The sequence below is a fragment of the Lagopus leucura genome, unplaced genomic scaffold, assembly GCF_019238085.1.
Source record: "Lagopus leucura isolate 7727_CA_CO unplaced genomic scaffold, USGS_WTPT01 Super-Scaffold_100159, whole genome shotgun sequence".
Classification (NCBI taxonomy): domain Eukaryota; kingdom Metazoa; phylum Chordata; class Aves; order Galliformes; family Phasianidae; genus Lagopus; species Lagopus leucura.
In genome coordinates, this window is record NW_024962335.1 from 32,312,513 (window position 1) to 32,336,019 (window position 23,507).

The 23,507-nt window shown below is 38.1% G+C and overlaps 1 protein-coding gene across 3 annotated transcripts in view; it reads right to left on the bottom strand.

Moving 5' to 3' along the window:
* Positions 1-18,289: 18,289 nt before the first annotated feature.
* Positions 18,290-23,507, bottom strand: part of SMC1B (structural maintenance of chromosomes 1B) — a 34,189-nt gene continuing 28,971 nt past the window's right edge. For 2 of the 3 annotated variants that reach the window (XM_042889972.1, XM_042889973.1), the window contains exons 21-25: positions 22,894-23,048; positions 21,933-22,084; positions 21,629-21,698; positions 18,684-18,794; positions 18,290-18,423 (exon numbers count right to left, since the gene is read on the bottom strand). In XM_042889972.1, the coding sequence (XP_042745906.1) occupies positions 18,322-18,423; positions 18,684-18,794; positions 21,629-21,698; positions 21,933-22,084; positions 22,894-23,048 (590 nt within the window). In that variant the 3' untranslated portion in view covers positions 18,290-18,321. The remainder of the gene's footprint in view (positions 18,424-18,683; positions 18,795-21,628; positions 21,699-21,932; positions 22,085-22,893; positions 23,049-23,507) is intronic. The other variant, XM_042889974.1, reaches the window with a different exon arrangement.

The following is a 23,507-nucleotide window of genomic DNA, read 5'->3' on the forward strand; positions in this document are numbered from 1 at the left end:
GCTTTGCTTTACAGTTTTATATTCTTAGCTAACACACTCATAGTATACTATAAATATTTTGTTGTGCTTCTCCAATTGCATAATTAACACCTTTTCTATTATGCTTTTTGAGCTGTGATAGACTTGAGTCAGATCACATCTGTGCATATCTTCCCTTACATACAAACATGTTCTGCGAGAACTCCAGTGTCTTGTGTGACAGCAGCTAGGGATCTTCTTTGAATGCATTTTGATGGGAGCAATAAAGTGATGACTGTCATTAGGTGGGGATATTTCCACAATAAGTCCTTGAGTCACCATCATTTTAATAGTACTGCATAAGCCAAATGAAACAATATTTTTATGAAAAACCATTCCCTTTTGCCAAATATCACAAATAATAATTTCCAGCTTCAAATATGTGAAATTTACAGCCAAATTACAGTCTTATGATAAATGGCTTTAGACCAGACTTTTAAAATGTTTGAATGCAGAGTGATAAAAAGCCTCAATTTAAATGGGTAACCTAAAAATGGAAACATATGTACAAATTTAGAGTAGGTTTGAAAGTAAAAATAAACATTTCATAATAGGATAAGAAATAGTATCAAGATTAAACAAATTTCTGTTTACAAAATGGTAAATTGAATCCTGTGGCAAGCTTTGATCTAGGTTCTTCAAACAGCAGATGCCATGTGGACCTATTCTGTTCAGTCTTCCTCTATTAAAACAATATTTATTATTGCTTGGACTGGAGTGACATTATGCATTAAAAATACTGCAGAGCTAATGAATTAAACAAATATAATATGTTAATTTCAGTGGACTCTAATATCTGATGTTCTCTCTGCTCTTAATTTGGTCCAGAGTTAATTTCTTTGTTTTAAATGAAGAAGTTACAGTAAGTGTTTACTTTGGTTAGCCTTTAAGGTGATTGGATAATCTGTCTACTGGACTCATTAATAGTCTTTAGTTTATCCAACCTTGCACTGAACAGATATGCTGTGAAGAAACCTTCTTCAAGATTTCTACCATTCTATTACATCTCACACTGTGTTTATGTGTGGATATGTGTATCATCTTAGAGAGGGTTATAGTACATGGAGTTGCATCAGGATGGCAGCCAGTCATTAGTGGGATCTAGTATTGAATGTGGAGGTTGATGGCCCTGTATGTGGCAGGGGGATTGGAGATTCATGATCCTTGAAGTCCCTTCCAACCCTGGCCATTCTGTGATTCTGTGTGATTCTGTGTTTCTGTGAATTCCATACAGATTTTTTAATATGATCAACCTGATATTTTTAAAGTTATAAAATATGTCTCTAATTAGTGGTAAAATGTCCATTAGGTTGCATGGATTGAAGACTTCACTTTTCTTTTTCTCCAGATTTTCTTTCCTGCATATGAAAAGTCTTGGGAAATGTTCTGTGTTAATTTTTGGAAAGTTTGTATACTACACAAGGAGAGAGAAGTGCACCTGTCCTTCTTACAACTGAGTTATCTCAGTCCAGGGCTCATTTCAATAGCTTTATGAGAGTTAGCAGTTAATAAATAACACAGGAGTATCAAGCCTCAATATTTACTAATAACCTGGATGTTAAATAGTATGTATGTAGTACATACATATGTATGCATGTAGCAAGTTTGTGGACTGCACTAAATTGAGATGAGCAGTCAATACACTGAGGTACAGAACTACTATCTACTATTTTGTCAGACTACCCCTCCACTGCCATCTATCACATGGTAACAAAATGTGATGGAATACTGGCGGGAAGGTTCAACCTCTACTGTCATACCACCAACGTCTATCTCAGACACTTGGGCCAGCATAATAATATAAGCCTCCAGACACCAGCAGCCATTGTTGTTCCTCTAGTGTGCTTAGCTGGCACATCTTTCCAGATTTTGGAGAGGTGAGTGAGCTTAGATGGAAGAGGAAATTGCTAGGGCTCACTTAGGGCTTGCTTAACTTTCCCCACGTAAGAACATATATTAAATATACTTTAGGTTGTTATAGCTGGCTTTTATGAGGAGAAGTTGAAGTACTTCCTACTCTGCACAGATGTTATGCATTTTCCCTACCTGTTCTCACTCATGAAACTTCAAGATCCTGGTAGAAGATACCAGAGCTACAGCCACTCAAATATATATATGTATTCTATTAAACAAGGACAAAAAAAAATTATTTTGGCCTTCTATGATGGAGAGACAGCATCAGTGGATGGGGGAAGGGTGATAGATGTCATCTTCCTGGACTTCTGCAAAGCCTCTGACATGGTCCCTCAATATATCCTTCTCTCTAAATTGGAGAGGCATGGATTTGAAGGATGGATTGTTCGATGGATTAAGAATTGGCTGGCTGGACACAGCTGAAGGGTTGTGATTAAAGGTTCGGTGTGAGGGTGGAGGCCGATCACAAGTGATGTCCCTCAGGCGTCGGTCTTCGGACTAGTGCTCCTCAACATCTTAATCAATGATGCAGACAATGGCATCGAGTGCACTTAGAGGGTGGTGAGGCACTGAACAGGTTGCCCAAGGAGACTGTGGATGCCCCATCCCTGGAGGCATTTAAGGCCAGGTGGATGTGGCTCTGGGCAGCCTGATCTGGTGGTTGGTGACCCTGAACATAGCAGGAGGGTTGCAACTAAATGACCATTATGTCCTTTTCAACCCAGGCCATTCTATGATTCTGTGAATCTACTGTTTTCCCTAGCCTTCCTCTTAGAAAATGCTGGATTGTTTAAGTGAATTTTCTGGAGTATTTTCTACCTCTTGAAAAATGTCAGTCAGCTTGGTTAGACATTGGGAATATCAGAAAATATCTTAAAACGAAGTTCCTTAAAAAGAAAGTGATGGGAAAACTTCATTATCAATGCTTATTAGAAGGTAGCCCACAGAACAGAGACATGATAGGAATTCCAGATTATTTGTGAAGAAACTTCTGCCAGATATAAACAGTGGAATATTTTACCTGATGCCTATTTTCATATGGTCAGTAGTGACGTACAGGTAGCACGCAGTATGTACTGAAAATGCATGCGTTTCTGGTGTATGTGAGAGAGATTGGTGCATGCATCTGCACTTAAAAACTTAATTTAGTTGTCTGTCATCCAACAATTTAAAAGGTGTTTTAAAAATCTCCCAGAACCCACTGCTTCTGGGAACGAATCCAGGACTGTGGGGTGAGTGCCCTGGGCACACTGTAACTGAGACAATATACACAGATTCCTCTGCAGATGATTCATTCTGAGTATAGATAAGGCTTTGGAAGTAATGACTTAAATATTCCATTTTGACGAAAATGGTGCATAAAACTGGGAATGTGCCAGGCATATACACTGCTCCAAGGTTTCAAATACAGTGGGGAAATAAAAAGGGACTACATGAGCTAGAAGTAACAAAACGCATGATACTAATATATTTTTATTCCTCAGGAGAAGTATCTTGATTAATATAAAGGGAATCCTGCAATCCATTTACGATTTTTGTGATACACTATATCCATACTAATAACAAGGTAATACATGTACAACTGTTTGCAAAAATCAGCCTTTTCCAGGTGTGGGATCTGGAGCTTTCCTCAGTTGTATAGCAAAGTTTCTCTGGTGCCAAATGATGAAGCGTTTGGCTGCTTTACCCACATGAACTTTGGGCCAGGTTTGCTCTCTGTTTCTGGAAGAGATAGCACAATGAGGTCTTGTTTTTACAAGAGAGGAGCTCTTAAATGTTGCACAACGCAAACAAGGGCAAAAGTATGTACACAAGTACTTTAACTCTCAATAGGCTTTTTTTAAAATGTGTTTTATGTATTTTAATGGTTCCTAGGAATCATAACTGCAAACTCAGGCAATAATAGCTCCGTTTAGAAATGAACTGTGTGCAAAATTTTATGATTTCTGTGACATTTTATGCATTGCTTGGCATAATGTCCTCGAGATGAGTCATCTGTCAGATGGTAAAGAGTAACTTACCATGTGATATAATACTTCAGAGGATGCCTTCCTTATTAGAAAAGGGCTGCTCTGTAAATGATGCCTCCAATTTTATTATATTGGCCCATGACATCAGAGGCAGATGTCTGTGGTACAGCAACAGAGGTTGAACTTTCCTGCCAGTATTCCTCTATGTTTTGTTACTGTCTGACAGATGATAGCAGAGGGGTAGGCTGACAAAATGGCATCTGACATGGAAGAGTATACAAAGCAAAGGTGTGTCAATGAATTACTTCACACAGAAAAAAGTGGCACTCACTGACATTCACTGATGCTTTCTGAATATTTATGGAAACCAAACAGTGAATGTGAGCACAGTGAGGTGGTAGGTGGTGCATTTCAGCAGTGGCAACAGCAACAGTGGGTCACCTCCACTGGTGCAGGTTTTGACAAGGTCAGCATGCAGGCTCTTGTTCACCACTGGTAAAAATGCATAGCTAATAGTGGTGATAACATTGAAGAATAGTGTCTTGTAGCTGAGAATTTGCTCTATGAAATAGTGTTGTTGTTATCCGCGTAATAAATAGGAAATAAATAGGAAGCATTACTTTCAGAGTGACTTGTGTAGTTTTTAACACAACTGCCATGAGCAGGGGTGCTAATCACTAAATCAGGCACTGATTCTCTGTAGGGGGAACATCATCTCCAGAACAATCAAACATGCCTTGTCTCAGTCTTACAACCTGGAGGATGCCCTGCCTGTAATGGCTGCCCAAGGGCAGCCAAAGATTTCACTTGATGGGAATTTCAGGCAGTGGCCTTGTTTCCCTCCATAGCTGATTGCAAAGGAGGTAGGGAAACATCTGGTTTAAATGTGTCAGAAGGAGAAGAGATAGTGGGAGAGGAAGAAAGAGGGGAGAGCAATATGGTGGAGTTGTAGGCAATGCCAAAGGAAAGAGCAGGAAGTGGCTCTGAACAGGATTTACTGAGCAAACAGAATTAGGCAACAGGAAGAAAGGGCAACTGAAATGTATAGGGCAAGGCCATTTAAATGGAAAAAAACAACAACCATGAACTAGAGTGAGGGCAGAGGAGAAAAAGGGGTAATAGACAGATGGAGTTGTCTGTATATAAAAAAGGAGAGATTCTATGACTCCATGGTCAGTGGTAACATGGCCAGTGGACTCCTGGTTTGGCAACAACAAGTCTGACAGGGGGCCAAGGTGCTCAAGGAAAAGGGATTTTTAGGGCACAGGAAGCCAGAGAAGGGACAAAGAATGGAACCTCGTGCTGAGAGAAAAGAACAGTTTAAGTCCTGAGGGATAAAGAAAGAGGAAATTAAATGTGACCTGGTAAAAAAGCAAAAAAAAAAACAAGAAACCAAACAAACAAAGAAACAAAAAACCTGTATTGAATATACTATCAATCAATGGCTATCCCTAAAAATTAGAGAATGGCTGACTGAGTAAAGAAATTGGAAATTAACAAGGGAGAGTGAGGAGTGTGGAAGAAACTAGAGACAAAGTATCAACATGGCATATAGACAAGACAAGGAGAGGTCAGCAGGAGCAGAACAGAGGCGATGCTGCGTGGATGAAATCAGGAATACAGAATATAAAACACTTCTTTATAAATCCTGAACAAGAACCCAGGATTCCTGAATCTTACCATTCCTCTGCAGTCCCCTGGTTATCTGTGAAACCTACAAGAAGAAATCACCATCTGTCACAAGTGTCTCAAAATTTAGGTACTGACTCCTGTCCCCACCAATGCGACTCAGCTTCTGGCTATTTAATAACACAGCTAAAATATTGACTTGAACTTATACACTCAACAGATTCCTTCTAAATCTAATCACTATGTTCCTGTATAAAATCATGGAACAGTTCAAACACATGGACAGGAGGTATCCAATTAAAATTGATAAAGGAAGTTATTTGACCAAGTCACAAGCATTAATACAAGGCAGTTCAATTTGTGTCATCAGAATGGTTTCTTGTTCTTTCCTTTCTTTAATTATATTTGAGAACTGGTGACATATTCTAGAACGTACAGGAGTACCTCTGGGCAACAAATTCTATGTTTAGTAATTTTATATTATTATATTATTGGATAGAATTCTTTGCCCAAATACTAATTTCTGTAACCTGTGCTATGTAAGAACATAGCCACAAAGAGGGCTGCAGACTGAATTCGATTTTTCTCTGGTTGTTAACAGCTGTGTATGACTACAACATACTCCAATGCCTTTCCAGGAAATAGTTCTTGGATGCCTGTATTTAGAACTAGTCACCATAAATGTTAATCAGATGAATATCTGTGGTGTATGAACACTTATGCAGATAGTGAATATTTTCTTTCTTATTTCTGCAGGTCTTTTGTTGTAGATAATTTTTAACAGCTTTTTGGTTTGCTGAGAAGTTGAAGAACAAAATACATAAGGCAACGGATTTTTGTACTGAGACTCAAGAAAAGCTTTAGTCACAATGCTGGTTCACTTCAAGACGGCAAATCAAGCCTTAAATTTGAGGGTATTACTAATAGGGTCTCGTACAGGATTTCTTCTTGCTCAAGCATTTTGTGGAGTGCAGTGCAAGTATTTGCTCTAACTAGCAGATGAGAAGATACTGAAGGAAAATTAACAATGAGTCTGAACAAGCTTGAAATCCTAGAAAATTCCTGTTACTCAAACCTTTTAACTCTCTTATCTTCACACACAATTACAAAGAAAAAAAAAAAAAAAAAGAAAAGAAAAAAAATAAAAAGAAGAAACAAAACAACAGAGTATAATCACCCAGGTGAACCTTCCTGGACTGTCTCACAAGGAAGATTTTCAGCCTGGAATGTATTGCACAGGTAAATTGGCTTTGATATTCTTTTATTATGTTTTTCTTTTCTACTTCCAAGATTCATCATAAGGGAATTAGTAGGAGAAGACTGACATGTATTAGAAAGCCAGCCTTTAAAATCTAACCACAAATGAACTAATCATGCTTGCATTAACAGAGGAACTCTAATTCTAATTATACTGTTTCTTATTAAAAATGGGTATGGGGAATTCTGGAGTGAGTCGTGTTGCAATGTGACTGAATATTGGAGTTCATAACTTCCAGAATAAATCTAATAAATTTAGTGAAAGAGAGGTGTGGGAATGCAAGAAAGACTATTCAGAGCAGCAGCTATGAAGCAAGATAAATAGCATGAGAAAGCAAGGCTGAGAATCAAGGACATCTCTAGAAGAAGAGAAAAGCAAAAGGAACAGCCTATGGCTCTGATCAGATGAGCACCTGTGTGCACAGTTAAGGGGTGTTTGTGGAATACTTTGTTGACATGTAAAGGCAGATGGGAAAGTGGTAAGGGAGGATGGGAAAGCCAAAAAAGGAAACTTGTGAATGTATATAAGTTATGTGAGAACCTGTAATAAACAATTTGGATCATTTGCATCTGAGTCTGTGCCTCATTGCCACAGAAAGGTTGAATATGTTTAGATTATGGAGCCTTTTGTGCCTCATTGGAGCCTTGGAGCCAGAAAAAAAAGGAAAAAAAGAAAAAAAAGAAAAAAAAAAAACAGGCTGAATGTTTCTTACAGAAATTTCTGTAGTACATTCAAGTGGAATTTTAAAACTCAAAAGTTGCCTACTACCTTTTTGATTTTTCTGTAGAAAGTAGGACCTTCACATTATACCTTTTCAAGCCGTTATCGATTACATATTTCTCAAATGGTTAAAGCTGAGGCCTGAAGACACTGCTGTTATAATCTTGCCTGAATGTCTTGCTTTAGTGTTACAGTATCTACGGGCTCCTGCATGAAAGACCAGGTTCTCAAATAAAAGAATGAGAGAGAACCCAAACATCCCTGAACCCTCGGCATGGATCTGCAGTCCTCATTAGAATGGTAGGTTACTCATTAAAATGGGAGGATACATTATAGCAAAGCACTTCATTACAACCTGGAGTTACTGGAGAAACATCAGTAAATTTTGTCTATGGAAGAACTGACTGGGAGTCAGACTGTGAGAGAGCTTCGTGCAAGGTAATGCAGAACTTACATGAAGTTATGCTCTGTAAAGTAAAAGTCAACTGTAGGGAGAACTCTATTGGTATCTGTCACTCATCACTTGGTAATTTTAAAAGTAAACTCTAATGTGCTGTTGCAGTTACATCCTGAGTTATTTTAAAGATCATGTCACAATGCAGGTCTTGTGCATATACAGTGCTGCAAGTGAAAACTCAAGGTTTACTTAGAAAATTCATCTCTATATTCAATCATAATTAAACTCAAAGTGAACTGACACTGGCTTTTGAAAACATACTTTGAATTTTTGATAGTATCTTCCTTCTTCAAAGCATTTTACAAACTATTCTGCTTTCAGACATGACAAACTAGTAAGATCCAGCCAGCTCTGCATTAGAAAAGAGTGAGCGACTATCAGGGAGTAACAAGAAGCTCAATTGTGCATGTAGAAGGAATTTTATCTCAATCAACAAGAGCATGCAGGTTTTCTGTTATGAAGTAAGTTAAGATGTGAATTTGTTGATCTGTTAAAGATGTTTTTCAATAAACTCAATAAATTATCATTGTGAGTTTTGCTGGTTTTCTTTTCAACCATGAGGATCTGGCATATGCATTGTAGGATTTATAAGGATATAAGGATATCAAAACTTATTAAACTGCTGAAAAATCAGACTCAGTGCCTCATTTAGCCAAAACCAACCAGCTTATCCTGATTACATCACTTTAAGTGTATTCACAGAGGTAGCAATAAAGCCCAAAATAAGCCACGGAATGAATATATTGTTTGGTACACTTGGATAAGCATATGGATTTAGCATAATATGGGAGATTAACCTGAGGTTGAATCAAGTGGTAAGCTTCTACAGTTATTTAATTTAAAACGTGTTCTGCCTGTCACTGAGTTTCTCACTTGCAGCAACAGTACACACCTTTCCTTGTTGCTTCTTGAAAGAAACTCCTTTCTATTTCAAAGTTTATATTTAAACACATTTTACCATTCTCTTTGAAGTATGGCTTTTGCTACCGAGCTTTTTCCCCCCAATTTCTAGCAACATTATTTGCTTGTCTCTGTCATACACAGCTTGAATTATAATAAGAAAATGTAATTTAAAATGTAATGAAAAAATACACTGCTGCTTATTGCTGTATATTTGGAAAATTATACTAAAGCTCCTTTTGATTGTGTTTTGTGTGACTATGCTTGGATCTAATTTGGTTGGAAAATATTAATATTCTTCACCCTTAGTGACTTTTACAACTCCTTGTGAGCAAGTCTAGAGCTTACGTAATTTATTACTGTTGTGATTACTGTTGTTTTTGAATAAGTTGTTGTTGTCTGCGGATGTAAAAGGGGCAAGACGTACTGGGAAAAAGTAATAACATTTATGAAAAAAAAAAAAGATTTGAGGGCTTTTCTTCATAGATATTTCCTCTCAGTTTAAAAGTAATGTGAAACAAAGAATATTAGGTATCATAAGTTGAGAGGATGGGTCTGACCTTGAGTCAACTCAGGAAAATATTTAGCAAGCCTTTGTGACTCCTATCTACAGCTGTAAAAATATTCAGAGATATTTATCAAATTATTTACATTCCAACTGTACTGCAAGGCAGTGTCAAACAGTATTCCAAGCACAAAAACGCTGGTTTTTCTCCGAGGCTTCAGAGAACAACATCACTGGCTCTTTTAAAAGAGAACAGGTTTGACTTCCAGGTGTACTGAACCCAAAACACCAGCATGTTAAATTGCCTTTTGGACTGAGTGACCGCAGTGAATGGTGAAAGGCAAAAGAGATGGAAGTACTGCAGGGCTTCTCTTAACTCCCTCAGTCTTGAAATTTCAGGTGAGACTGTAGCCTCATTCTTGCTTCACCCTTTCTGCTCTCTGTGATCCTGTCCTCCATCTTCCTTATGACTATCAATCTCCACATTGTTTTTTAAGACTTTCTGGGGACACTACGAATATAATATAACTTTAATATAAAAAATGACAAAGTGAGAAATGATGTCTAGGGAAGATTACATGTATAGTTCACAAGGACACAGTGCTCTTATGTAAAATAGAAGTTAATAAAGTCAGTGGGCTGAATACAACTGCACTTGTGAAAGTATCACAGGATATGGAGAGAAAACCTTTTTTTGTTCCAGCTGTAAAACTGGCTGTCTTTATCAAAATTCTTCCTAAAACTATGCCAGAATGTCAGTACAACTGACATTTAATAGACAAAAGAGAATGCTTGTATACATGCATACAACACTTTTGAATCCTGACTGTACCCCAAAACATGGAACTACAGGAAAAAAAACCAAAATCGTTTGCAGCCTATGCTTAGGGAGCTTATGCCAATAAGCACTTCAGAAGTCCGTTACCCAGAACATGGTATTGTGTTATCCAGAAGAAATTGAAATCAGGCAACGTCACATTTTCAAAAGTTTTACAGCTGGAACTGGGGGAGCAGTTCTTGCTGAAAGCACCCTTAGGTGCAGTGTGTCTTTGCTCATCTTGGGTTTTCCTTACATATCTGAGCCCTCTCAGGACATGGCCTAATTAAACACACAGCACTGCAAATAAACCTGGAAACTGCTGCTGGAAAATAAAATGGAATTGAGATAAATGTTATTGATTGAATATTATAATAAATCACGGTGAAGGAACTTGAGCTTTTAGACTTTGCCTTTAAGTGAATTAAAAAAAAATAAAATGATTTGAACAGGATGAGAGCTGTAGCTATTGGCTTTTAAACTAGACTAGATAAAGCAGGCTGTGTTTGAATAGCACGCTGTTTTGCTGTCCGTGCACAGTATACATGCCACCTGCTGTTAGCACATCCCAATGCTATGCTCAGATCAGCTCAAATCGCTCGACCCTACCCATGGATGCATCCACTGATGGTAATTAAACGATGTCTTTTCTTCCTTTTCTTTCTGTGTTGTTTTCTCATCAGTCTAGTACTTCAGCATTTTTAATAGTTGCATCATCTGTGATTTCAATTGCCGTTAATCTTCAAGGTTACCCCTCCCCTTTCTGTAACTGCAGACTAGTAGACTGCTAACCTGTATTTTTGCCTTTAAAGTGTTTCTGGGATTTGTACAGGCGTGCAAACATTGCTCAGCTCCATTTTAGGAGTGAAGAGAAGTACAGGAGGGTCTCACACTTCGCCAACATCCCCTGGCATATGTGGGAGCGGCTCTGTGGAACTCAGGTGCCTCTCTGAGCTGACAGCTCTGACTGACTGACTGTCTTTCGTTTGAGGAGAAAACGTGTTGCAGTACCAACAGCGGGAGGGAGTGACGAGGGGAGCAGTTCATAGCAGAGGACGGAGGCTCCGGCCAGGGGCACCACCCGCCCCACTGCGCTTTCTCAGGGCGGCCACCGTCTGCGGCGGAACACGGCACACGGGGAGGCTGTTTCCCAGCCGGCGGGGAAAGCTAAGGAAGAAGCAATGCGAGACCGCCGCCCTGAGGTAACGCACTGGGCGGGGCGGCGCGAGGGGCGCTGTGGCGGCGAGAGGCGGGGCAGCTGGGCGCTGCCCGCAGCAGGTGGCTCGGGGCGGGGCGTGCAGTGCCGCTGTACCGCCATGGCCGTTACTACGAGCTCTGCTGTGGGCAGCCGTGTGGCTGCTCCGTGTTGGTGCTGTACGGATAAAAGCAAAAACTAAAGCCTAAAATATTGGTGTTGGCAGCGTCGCGGGACGCGACTGTTTCGAAGTTTTGGCAAGTTATACATGTGATTATTGAAGCTTTTTTGGAGGCATCTTCCCAAACGCTTTGCTGGATGGGGTAGTGGAAAAATGCAGTCCTTTTCTGAGAAAACAATTTGCATCTCCTTTGTGAATCTTTTTTGCATTGTGAACCCTTTGTAGAGGAGTTTGTTCTGTAGATTTTAACGTGTTTTGCTGTAAGTTGGTTGTTGTCTGTGCTCTGAACGTGCCGGAGTTCTTCATAGCGCAGCGTGTTGTAGGATACTGACAGTGAAAGAAAACAGCTTGGAGGTACTATTATAACAAAAAACCTCATTTGCAGATGGGGTCCGTGTTGGTTTTCCTCAGAAATGCTGATGTCCCTCTGTCATAGGGAGGTTTTAATTTTCCTTCTTAGTCAGATGATTTCCAGACATAGGCCTCTTGCTTCCAAATGAGCTTTCAGCATGTGAACCTTGGAGTTGGCAAGCAGCCTTGTGAACTGTAGGCTCTGGCACGGTGCTTTCTTGAGGGATCGGGGTCTGCAGTCTGCGTTTTCCACAACCACACACTGAGATGTGTTTCAAAGCCAAAGAAAAAAACTACATCCTTATATTAAAAAAAATAATAATAATAATAAAATGAAGGAAGAAACATAGCCACAAGAATTAATGTAATGAAACTTGGGGATTTCTAAGTGATGACGCTGTAGCCAAAGTTTCTTGCCAATATGCAGTTTGTTATAGGCTTTCGATTTAAATTGGCTTTAGAAGATTGTTGGAGAGTTAAAGGATGTTCTCTGTACTTAGAGATTGTTGTAGAAGGGTGACATTCGAGATCTTATGCCTGATGAAGGATGTTCTTGTGAGAAGGAGTGTTATAGCAGCTCACTAATCCTGTGTGGGAACAGCAGAGACAAAGATCTGTACTACATGGATTTCAGGATGGGGAGAGATGCTGAATTGCCTGAGTACATTCTGTTAAACTGTAAAACAAATGAGATCAGAATCGTGAATGTTTAGGTTCTGTTTTTCTGTATCTGATATATCATATTTACCATGTAGAGCCTCAGGGAAATGTTTCTGTGCTTTCATGGATTTCAGAGTATGAGACACAACTGCCATTTTGATGACAACAGTTAAAAATAATAATAATAAAGTAACTTCTGAGTGTCTTAGTTCTAGATTTATAGTTGCTAGCTGAACTTCTCTTCATTATAACAGTGTGTTTTGAATAAATAGCTGAAACTTGTTCTGCCTTCTAAATATATCGGTTTCAGTGAGTTAGAAGGTAGAATCAGAAATTTCATTTCATGTTTGATTTCAAGTGAACTGGCTCGCTCAGATCCTTCAGCATGATTCTGTTTCTCCTGGGTCAGCTAGCGTGAATAATGTGTACAAGATGACACATTAGAGATGACAACTTCCAGGGTTTTGCAGTGAGGATCGTAGCTGCCTGCTTTAATATTTGTAACCTTGCTTTAGCATCGTCTCTGTGTTAAACTGTATTGTAGAAATAGGAATTGTTAATCGCCTTGATGTTTTTAATTAGACTCCTTCTAGTAACTGGTGAGCTTCTTGTTTGGAAAGAAGTATGTTTTCTTTTAATTTCTTGAGCCTGTTTTATAGCATTTTGAATATGTAATTTGGTTTTTGGTAATAAAAACGTAGTATTTGTTTTAGGCTGCACCGAGTTGTTTTTCTACAGAACACACAATACAAAAATTCTGTACATGTAGCTGCTTTTCTAGAAGTGCCTAATATCTGGATTTCTTTTGGATTCCTATGTGAACCCAGTTTTTGTTTGTTTTTCAAAAAGGGAAAGTTTTTTTTTTTTTTTTAAAGAAATGTTGAGACTTACATTTTATTTTTTGTATCAGTTTGGTTTTGTTAAAATATTTTCCTTTCTCAGGAACATAAATCTTTTTCACCTCTTTAATAGCAAAGTAGGAGACATTACGGTCAGACTATATAGTGCTCTAGTATAAGACTTGTAAGATGTATATGATTTTGAAAGTATAATCCTTTTTATCTTTGTTCTTTCTTTGGTTTATATTACTTTAAAAAATACTGTTTTCTGTTCTGCATGCCAGAATGCTTAAATGTGCTGAGACCGACAGAAGGATGAATGAATTCCTGTCAATTGTTTATTTCTATTTTGGAAATTTATACTACTGGCTGTTTGTAAATAAAGATGATGCACAAATTTTGTAGAAGTTTGTCATAAAATTGTTGGATAACTGCTTGAGATTATTTTTTTTTATTTAAAACAAAGATCTTGACTGAATACAGAAATAATTTTTTATTTAAAGTACTTCGGTAAAGTACTACACAAAAAACTTCAGCGAGTAGAAATGTTGAATCTGGATTTCTGAAATGAAGTCTTGAATATTCAACAATTTTATTTTTAGGTAATGTAATAAATTTCTGACCATGGAAGACTTAGTGCTGGGGTAAAACAAGCGAGCAAACAAAAAGAAACAATAAGACGACAAAGCAAGGAAAACCTTGCACTTATTTACTTGAAATGAACAAACATTTTAGTGGGTATGATAAACTTTCTTTTGTTTAGATACAAATATATTTTACTTCTGTCTCCATTAACTTCAAAATATCAGTTGGCTGAGCTAACAAGGAACCATAGGAGTCAGCACTCATACGTGAGCTTTCTTTCTACGAGTGTGCTACTTAACTGATATAGAGATTGTTGATTTTAAAATAGTTGCTGGAAAAAAAAAAAAGTGTAACAGTGACACAACTGTATTTAAATTTGGCCTTTTCCAAGGAAGGTGCGTTAAGAATTATTTTATTTTTTGTTTTAGGTTTCAGAGATGAATTTATCAGAAAGGTCAACAACGTGAACAAACATCCAGTTAACTAGTGTTGCAAAGGTTAATTACAAAACAAATGAAAATCTGGGAACTAAATGGAAATGCATTACTGAAAATAGGGCATGAAAACATCATGTCTGAAAGTGTGAAATGATCTTTAGAAACTGGTTTCTCACTAACCGTGTGCTTCATACTCAGTTAATTTGTCAATAAGGAATAAATAACATTCTAGTTGAGAGAAAGCAATTTGTGCTGAATGTAGATGGAACACAAGGGAATTACCAGCAATGTTTTCTTTGTTAGTATGAGCTAAAAGCCTTGGAAAAGGGGAAACATAACCCCATTTTCAAGAAGGGAAAAAAAAAAAACCCGAGGGAACTACAGGCCAGTCATGGTAAGATCATGGAGCAGATCTTCCATTAAGACCCTATTAAGGCATGTGGAAAATAAAGACGAGGTGATTGGTGGTAACCAACGTGGCTTCACCAAGGGCAAATCATGCTTGACAAACTTGGTGGCCTTTTATGGTAGAGTTACAGCATCAGTGGATAAAGGAAGAGCAAACTGACATCACCTACTTGGACTTGTACAAAACATTTTGATGCTATCCCACGATGTCCTGGTCACCAAATTGGAGAAAAATGGATTTGATGGATGGACCACTCAAGGGATAAGGAATTGGCTGCATGGTTGCACTCAGAGTTGCAGTCAACAGCTCGATGTCCAAGTGAACACTACTGATGAGTGGCATTCCTCAGGGATCAGTGCTTGTGATTAGTGTTGTTTAACATCTTTGTCAGCAACATGAACAGTGGGATCAAGTGCATCCTCAGTAAGTTTGCAGATGACGTTAAGCTGAGTGGTGCAGCTGACACTCCAGAGGGAAGGGATGCTATCCAGAGAAACTTGGAGAAACTTGAGAGGTGGGCCTATGCTAACCTCGTGAAGTTCAACAAGGCCAGGTGCAAGGTCCTGCACCTTGGCTGGAGCAATCTCAAACACAGATACAGGCTGGGTGGAGAATGGCTTGAGAGCAAACCTGAGGGGTAGGATTTGGGGTTGATGAGAAACTTAACATGAGCTGGCAATGTGTGCTTGCAGCCCAGAAAGCCAACTGCATCCTGGGTTGCATCAAGAGAAGTGTGGCCAACAGGTGATGATTCTACCTCTCTACCCTGCATCCTGTTCTGGGGCATGCAACACAAGAATGACATAAAGCTCTTGGAGGGGCTCCAGAGGAGGGCCACAAAGATGACCAGAGGGCTCGAGCAGCTCTCCTACAAGGACAGACTGAGAGAGCTAGGACTCTTCAGCCTAGAAGAGAGGGCTCTGGAGGGAGGCTTCCAGAACCTGAAAGGGACCTACAGGAAAGCTGGGGAAGGAATGTTTAGAAGGGCACGTAGGAACAGGATGAGGGGAAAGTTTTAAACTGGAAGAAGGTAGATTTATACTAGATAATAGGAAGAAATTCTTTAATGTTGAGACACTGGAACAGGTTGCCCAGTGATGTTGTGGATGTTCCCTCCCTGGAAGCATTCAAGGCCAGGCTGGATGGGGCTTTGAGTCTAGTGGAAGGTGTCCCTGCCTATAGCAGAGGGCTGGAACTAGATGATCTTAAAGGTCCCTTCCAACCCAAACCATTCTATGATTCTGTGATACAACTGATGTTTCTACTCCACTAGTGCCACAGCCTGCTGAATGTTCTTTCTGGACCAATGAATCATTAGTTCAACATAGTGCCTCCAGCCTCTGCTGTAGGCCACAGTACCAAGGGATTTTGGCTCCTGTGTTATGCCATTAGCTTGGCAATCCCTAAGTCTTTCTCCTCTGATGGCTTAGCTGCAGCTGCCTGGGCTGTTTGAGGAGGCTTACTCTTTTTTGATGGGACTGAAATCCACTAGATTCCACATTTCTGTTCTCTAATGGAATGCGTTCTATGATTGTTAACTCCTTCTGCTTTAATTGTCTGATTAATTGTGATAGGACCTGATTAGGCTGCCAATCTTTTTAAACTGAACTCCTGCCCTAATCAGGTAATTGAACATTTGCTTACTTAAGACCTTAATGGATCCATATCAGATTACTTTAGAGGTCGGTCTCCAAGGTTGTGGTCATAGATGGACCTCTGACCTCTCTTTAGACATTGTGCCTGGCTCATTGGTGCTGATTGGTGTGTCCCCCACAGACCTGCCACCAATTGGGTGGCCTGTTGTATTATGGCCTCTATCTATTATAACCCCCCCTCAGAGGGTTTAGTATGGATACCAAAGAACCATACTGGTGTGTTGGGGCTTGTTGCAGGATGAGATCTCTCATTCCTGCTGAAAATTTCATCACATCCAGACTTTCAAAGGCATCCTCACAGACCTCTTTCATTCCTAATTCTCTAATATAGTTTTTTAAGTCTCCCATAGATGATGATGAAACTGTGTTTAAAGGTATACAATTTTTATTTGGCTACATAATTTGGAATGCAGCTGTCAGTCAATGAATTAATAAACAGTGCAAAACATTGTCACTGAGAACAAGGAAAAGGCTGAGATTCTGACTGCCTTCTTTACTTCTGTCTTTAATATTCAGGTTAGTTATTCTCAGTGTATTTGCGTGGGCCCATATAAGCTTTCAACCAAGTGTTCTTTTAAATGGTTAAAAAGCAAAACTTCTCTATTTGTGTTGATAACACAGTGTGATAACTCGTGGATCAAAGGTCCCTGAAAAACACTACGAGTCTGCTTTCCTTCTGTTCATTGTTCACATCAATAAAAACACTGCCATGCCTAATACATTAATACAAAGGAATTAAGCTTACTCATGGATTATATTCAGAGTAAATAACTTTATTTAATGGAATGGGGCTACAATGTAACTATTTGATAAACCTTTGTCTACAGCTGGGTGGACACATTTATGTCATTGTAGCATTCTTCCTAGGAACAGTCTATCTGTTTGCATAGGTCCTTCCTTCCTTACCTAGTAAACTCAACTGCTGAGTGCAACAAGCACTTTTATTAGCAACACATCAGAAGATCTAAGTATATAACAGCCATGGTAGACTGCAGGAAACTGGTATATGAATGCAAGAAATAATCAGGAGCAAGTACAAGCCCAATAAAGCTCATCAGTAAACACCAAGGTGCAACAGAAGCCACATTAAGTGATTCTAGATCTCAAACTTGTTCTGTAACCAACTTCATTATCCCTAGATGAAGCACATCCACCTTGAATGCACTGGGACACCTACATATTAACTCTTCTCAAATGCAAACTAACAGAAGATGCTCTTTTTCTAAGGCTTGTCTGGAAGCTGCCTCACACCTGTTTTATTCTTTCCCATTCTGTGTGGGGGAAAATGCCTTGGGAATTTCTTCCAGGGTACATCAAACCTCTGGAGAGAGGAGGTGAGCTTTTGTAAAATTGACTATTTTCATAATCCCACAGTGGACAACTGATGTATTACAGCCATCAAGAAATCACAGAAAGCAACAGCCATATTCCAGTATCTTGGGTTTTTTTGTTTGTTTGTTTGTTTTTCAAAAAAGCAAAATAATCTCACCTGAATGTAAACAGAGGCAGCTGCATCATAGAAAAGAGACTGTAAAGGTCTTGAGATAGTCCAGTGCTAGCATGCACTGGAGATACAACTAAACATATCTCTTCTCATTAAAAAAAAAAAAAGTCTTATGCTCCGTAACAGTGTGCTTATAATTCATCTTAAGGCAGCAGAACAAACAAACAAAAACTTGAAGAAAATGCCTTTTTTTTTTTTTTTTAAAAGGTAAATATGTTTCTATTAACCATTAATGACCATATTCTAACTAAAGGTTTTTAACAGTCAGCTGTAAACACAGTTCTACCTGCCTCCTGACCCTAAATCCATCCATGCTTTTATTCTGAAGATCTGCGTTTGTTATTCTCTGTTTCTTCTTCATCCTCTGGAAACTGGGTAAGATCCAAAGTCAGTACTCGACTGAACACATAGTCATCATGCTGAAAAGGGGAAGGATCATACAATTAAAAACGTCTGATTTAAGCATTTTGTAAGCAACAGTCTTAGAGTAATGAGCTTGAGTTACCAAAGTGATCTTTTCATCAAGAGAATACATGTAGTTATTTCTAAACACAAAATACTTCAAATCCAACAATATAGTTTCATACATGAGTCACTGTATTAACTCTTAAGATGTAAATCAGTACTGCAACAGAATCAGCTTGCATTATTTAACAAAAATATAAGTAATAATTGTTACCTCTGGACACACTCCAATCAATGCGTCTGCTTTGGAATAAAACTCTTCCTTCAGAGAAATAACTACCGTTTGAAATTGTTTATGTGCCTGTTCCCTAATGAAAATTGATACCTTTGGAATGAAGACAAATAAGTTAGTTCTGGTAGAATTAAACTGTGCTGTAATTACTATAATTAAGCAATGATGAGGAAAGAACTGAACTACATTACATTCAGCAATTCATTTGTTAAAATAAGTATCTTAAGACATAAATTGTATTGCCTTATGGAAACACCTCAGATTTGCTGCTTTTTGAAAATGTATATGAAAACTATAATTCAATCTGATGTATAAAGCTACAGAAAAACGTTACATAAAATATTTTTCATTGGCACTAATGCAATTGGAAGGGAGGTGGAAATTCCTGAGTATGGAAAAAAATGCAAAAGGACAGTCAGTGCTTATATACTAAGTTCACTGCAGATGACAACTGTTTTTTTTCCCCTCAATCATCTCCAAAGTAACATAAAAATATTCAGTGATAAGCCTGAGACTGAAAAAAGGCAATACACACAATATGAATTAAGTAAAGAAAACCCAGCACTTTTTCAGTTAGTCTGTATTTTTATCTGTGTGATGGAAGTTATTTTTTTTTCCAGTGAAAGAACAGCCACTAGTGAGTTACATCGTTAACATTCATCTTATGGTACAAGTAAATTATTAAGGATTTGCTAAAACAGATCTCAAAACTGAAAAAGCATGAAGATTTCTTAGTTCTAAGCATAAAAACTAGCTACCAATAAAGTACTAGCAACATAAAACATTTTCATACATCAGTTTTATTCACTTGCTGTATTTAATTCCTCTGAAGGTTTTGGTGCTTTCTAGTATCAGGCTGATAACAACTGTATCTTACAGGTTAGGAAAGAGTTATGAAAGACCCAGGGATCAGGGAAGCATATAAATTTTACTTGCACATCACTGCCATGTTGATTTTGCTCATTCTGCAATTTAAGACACTACATACACCTACACAGATGTTTGAGCAAGTGAAAGGTTTTATTTCAGGGAACCAATATTTTGTTACCCTTTTTCCTGCATCACACAGGCAGTCACGCTCCACATATGTAAATGTAACAGCCTTTGTCACAGCTTGCCTGCTTTATGTTGCTGGGGTGAAAAGAGCTGCCATTTCAGTAATCCCCACCAGCCACAGTGCAAGCAGACAGGAACTGGTTAACAACTGTTAATGCTCTTCTGAAAACATTTAACAGGCTAAGAATGTGTTTTTTATCTGAAGAGGAATCTGTCCAATTAGAAACATGTCTGTCTATAGCATTCTGAAAAGGAATGCTGCCTAGTGCATTCCAAGATATAAACTGGAGATCTCTATCACATACATCAGAATATGCCTACTTGGAGAGGCAAACTGCAGAGAAGTGCCTCGTCATCAGTTATGTTAATGCATGGTTCATAATCTGTATGGGAAGTTGGTAACATACCAGAAGCCAGGAACCTCACAGAATGCATACATAAAAGAAAAGAAAGATAATAGAGTGTGAAGGCAGCATGGGTAACTGTGGCCAACATCATCAGCCACAACACATTTGAATCCAGAATTAAGAGGCACATTCAGAAAACACAATATATAAGCAGAGCACAGGATCTTCAACTGGTGTGACAAGTCATAGCGGTCCTGGAAGACTAATGAATAGAAAACAATCCTGTTAAAAAGTGTAGATTATGGAGGTGTTTTGTGATCAGTTTATTTGTAATCTTGTTTCCAACAGTGCCATTGACAGCCGGAGCCTAACAACACGTAATTATTTTCATTACAGTTCCATTACATCTTATCTAGTATTGCTGAAACGTGGTGGACTGTGTTAAATGCAATGTATATCGTCTCAGAAGTAATGGATTATGGGTATCCCTCACAGGCTTGAATCCCAACAAATGATTAAGAAGTCTGGTTTTGGAAAAGGCTTTCACAGAGCTATGAAGGGTCAGTAACCTCTGAGAAGGTACTCTATCTGGCAGGCATGACTAGTTAATCTTTCACCAGCTGCTGGTTGAAGAGGTATCTTCAAAGCAATCTGCACTGTACTTGGCATAACACAGTTCATTTAAAAAAAAAAAAAACAACCACCACAAACTGTGTTCATGAAACGGATTTGATTCATTAGTTTTTACTAAGACTTGGCATCACCAATAATACTGTTAGAAATATCCCTTTGCTTTATTTTATCAAGAAAGGAATAATTCCACAGTAAGAAGTCCATAGATATGTGGAGATCTTTTTCTCCCTTAAATAACATCTACTGTTGGCAATATTTGCGTACTGTATTCCATTCTATTCTACTCTGTTCCACTCAAATTTTCATTCTAGTGACTGCTACCAATAGGGCAAAAATAAAGTCAGAGAGCAACAGGAAGCTTTTTTCATTAAACAAGAATTCTAAAATAATGGGAGTTATAGTCCCTAATTGATATTAATGGAGATGAAAATATTTAGTAAGACAGTAACATAACATATTCCAGTAATATAAAGAATTGAATTTCAACACCTAGATACACTCCCTTCTGCTTCTTACAATTAAGCGAATTTAAAGTCCTTAAAAATTCCAACTCAACAAACCCAATCAGCAATTCCCAGATGGCCTTTGTCTTAGATTGCACCACACACATTCATGGGGCAAATTTTCTACAGAATTGCTCTGTTTTCTCAAATTCACAGACTGAAGACTGCTTAAAAGACATTGTTAGATTTAGGAATTAAAACCTAGCCTTAGTCAAACATCTCATGTATGATCATTATTTCTGTTCTAAACACAATGAAATTTTCAACTGGGTTAAACACTGTAAGAAATCTCTCTAGCCCTGTAACATCTAATGAAAAGTAGCCATCCTCCTGCAAAAGATACCATTATGTGTAGATTAAAAAGGCAAAGGAAGAGAGACCAACTTACTTTATCAATGTTTGTGTTATCCAGGGCAGCATCTATCTCATCTAAAATAAAAAACGGTGCAGGCCGAAAACTGTAAAAGAAAATACAGTGTTTTGCATTTAAATGCAAAAATATTGATAAGTGTTCTAATGACTGTGAGTCACGCTACCAAAAAATTATTCTGATAATGAGTAATGACAGGTAAAGAATGAAAGATTTTTGTAAATATTAAGATACAGTACTAGCAGATTTTTAACACGTTTAAGTATGCATTCTTCCTATCACTTATAAAGCCAAATACTTGTATAACACCAAAATATTTTACCTGTGTACAGCAAATATAAGAGCCAGAGCGGCTACAGTTTTTTCTCCTCCTGACAAACTGTCCATTGGCATAAAGCGCTTTCCGGGTGCCACGCAATTAAAGCCTATGCCTTCCAGGTAAGGCTCCTCAGGATTCTCAGGACTAAGGAATGCCTGGAAATGCATACATCTCAATGTTGATAGTGACACTTATAATATTGTTGTGATGTGCGTTTTTTAGACTTAAATACTGACTGAGCTACGCCTGAAGCTGATAAATCAACTTCACTTGTTGGATGAAGCTTCTCATCGCTTCTGAATATTAACACTATTAAACCTCCCAGTGAATACTCCTCTTGATGAATGATGAAGAAGGCTAATTAACAAAACCATTTTGGAAATGGTCCACATATTCCTTTTTTTTTTTTTTTTTTTTTTGAAACAAACTTTCAAAAAACCACAATGCTACATTTGCACTGATTTAAAGCAACTTCTTTGATAAACAGTCACGCAAATAAGTACAGTCTTTGCAGCACCTTTGTTTTTTTGGAAGTAATGCATATTTTCCTCTTTTTCTCCAGTGAGAAAATGTCTTTTGTTGTTATTCAGGCTGTATACATGTCAACTATCTTGCAAAGCAACTTCTAGTTCTATGCCACTGCAAATACCTCAAATGTTTTTTTTTCACATATACGGACAGTTAGCAAATCACTGCTAGCAAAAATAATCTTGTAGCTCCTTGTATGTTTCTCATACATTCCTTGGTCATCATTGTGAAAGGAATGGCATTTCTTTCTCTACAGAAAAGTAATGGAAGAGAACTGGTGGAGAAGCCAGCAGCAAACCTGTGTATGTGTACAATTTCTTAGGCAGAAGTTTCTTTTGAAGTACAACAATCACAGTGTGCAGATTAAGTTTTCTAATTCTGCATAGCAAAGCCTCCTGGAGGCATTTTAAGCCAAGTACCAGAGAACATGACACACCTGTGCACTACTGTTTCTGCAAAGTTTCTTGTAGACCTGATCAATAACTATGGATGCATGCTCAAAGCACTGGCTAAAAAGTTCATATCTCCTTTTTTTCACCTCTTCAAATTCTTGCTTGGATATTCTGGCCTCCTTTCTGCTGGTCTCAAAAGCTATGAAAAAAATTCTAAAATTATTTCATAATAAGACTCTAAGAAAATATACAGAAAAAAATAAGTGGACTGTGTCCCACAGCAAGCATCAAGGAAAATACTACAGAAACAATTCTAACACACAAACAGACAGCACACCAACATTATGAGTTTCCTCCCAGATTTTAATTGGTGGCCTCCAAAATGGGAAAGTTACATATATTCAGTATATTCTATGCCACACTGCTCTGAAGCAACAAAGTTTTTCTTCCTAATTGTTTCTCTAGGCAGCGTGGCCTTAAGCAGCCCAAGCATTTACTGGTTACAGATTCAGAACTCCTTCAATTTGGTAGTAATTCAATGCAATTCTCTTTGAGGACATTGGTAATTTTACAGTGATGCTTATGTCTGAGATTCTGGACAACCTTCTAATTAAGAAAAATTAAAATGATTTTACAATTAAGGTCAGTCCTTTTAAGA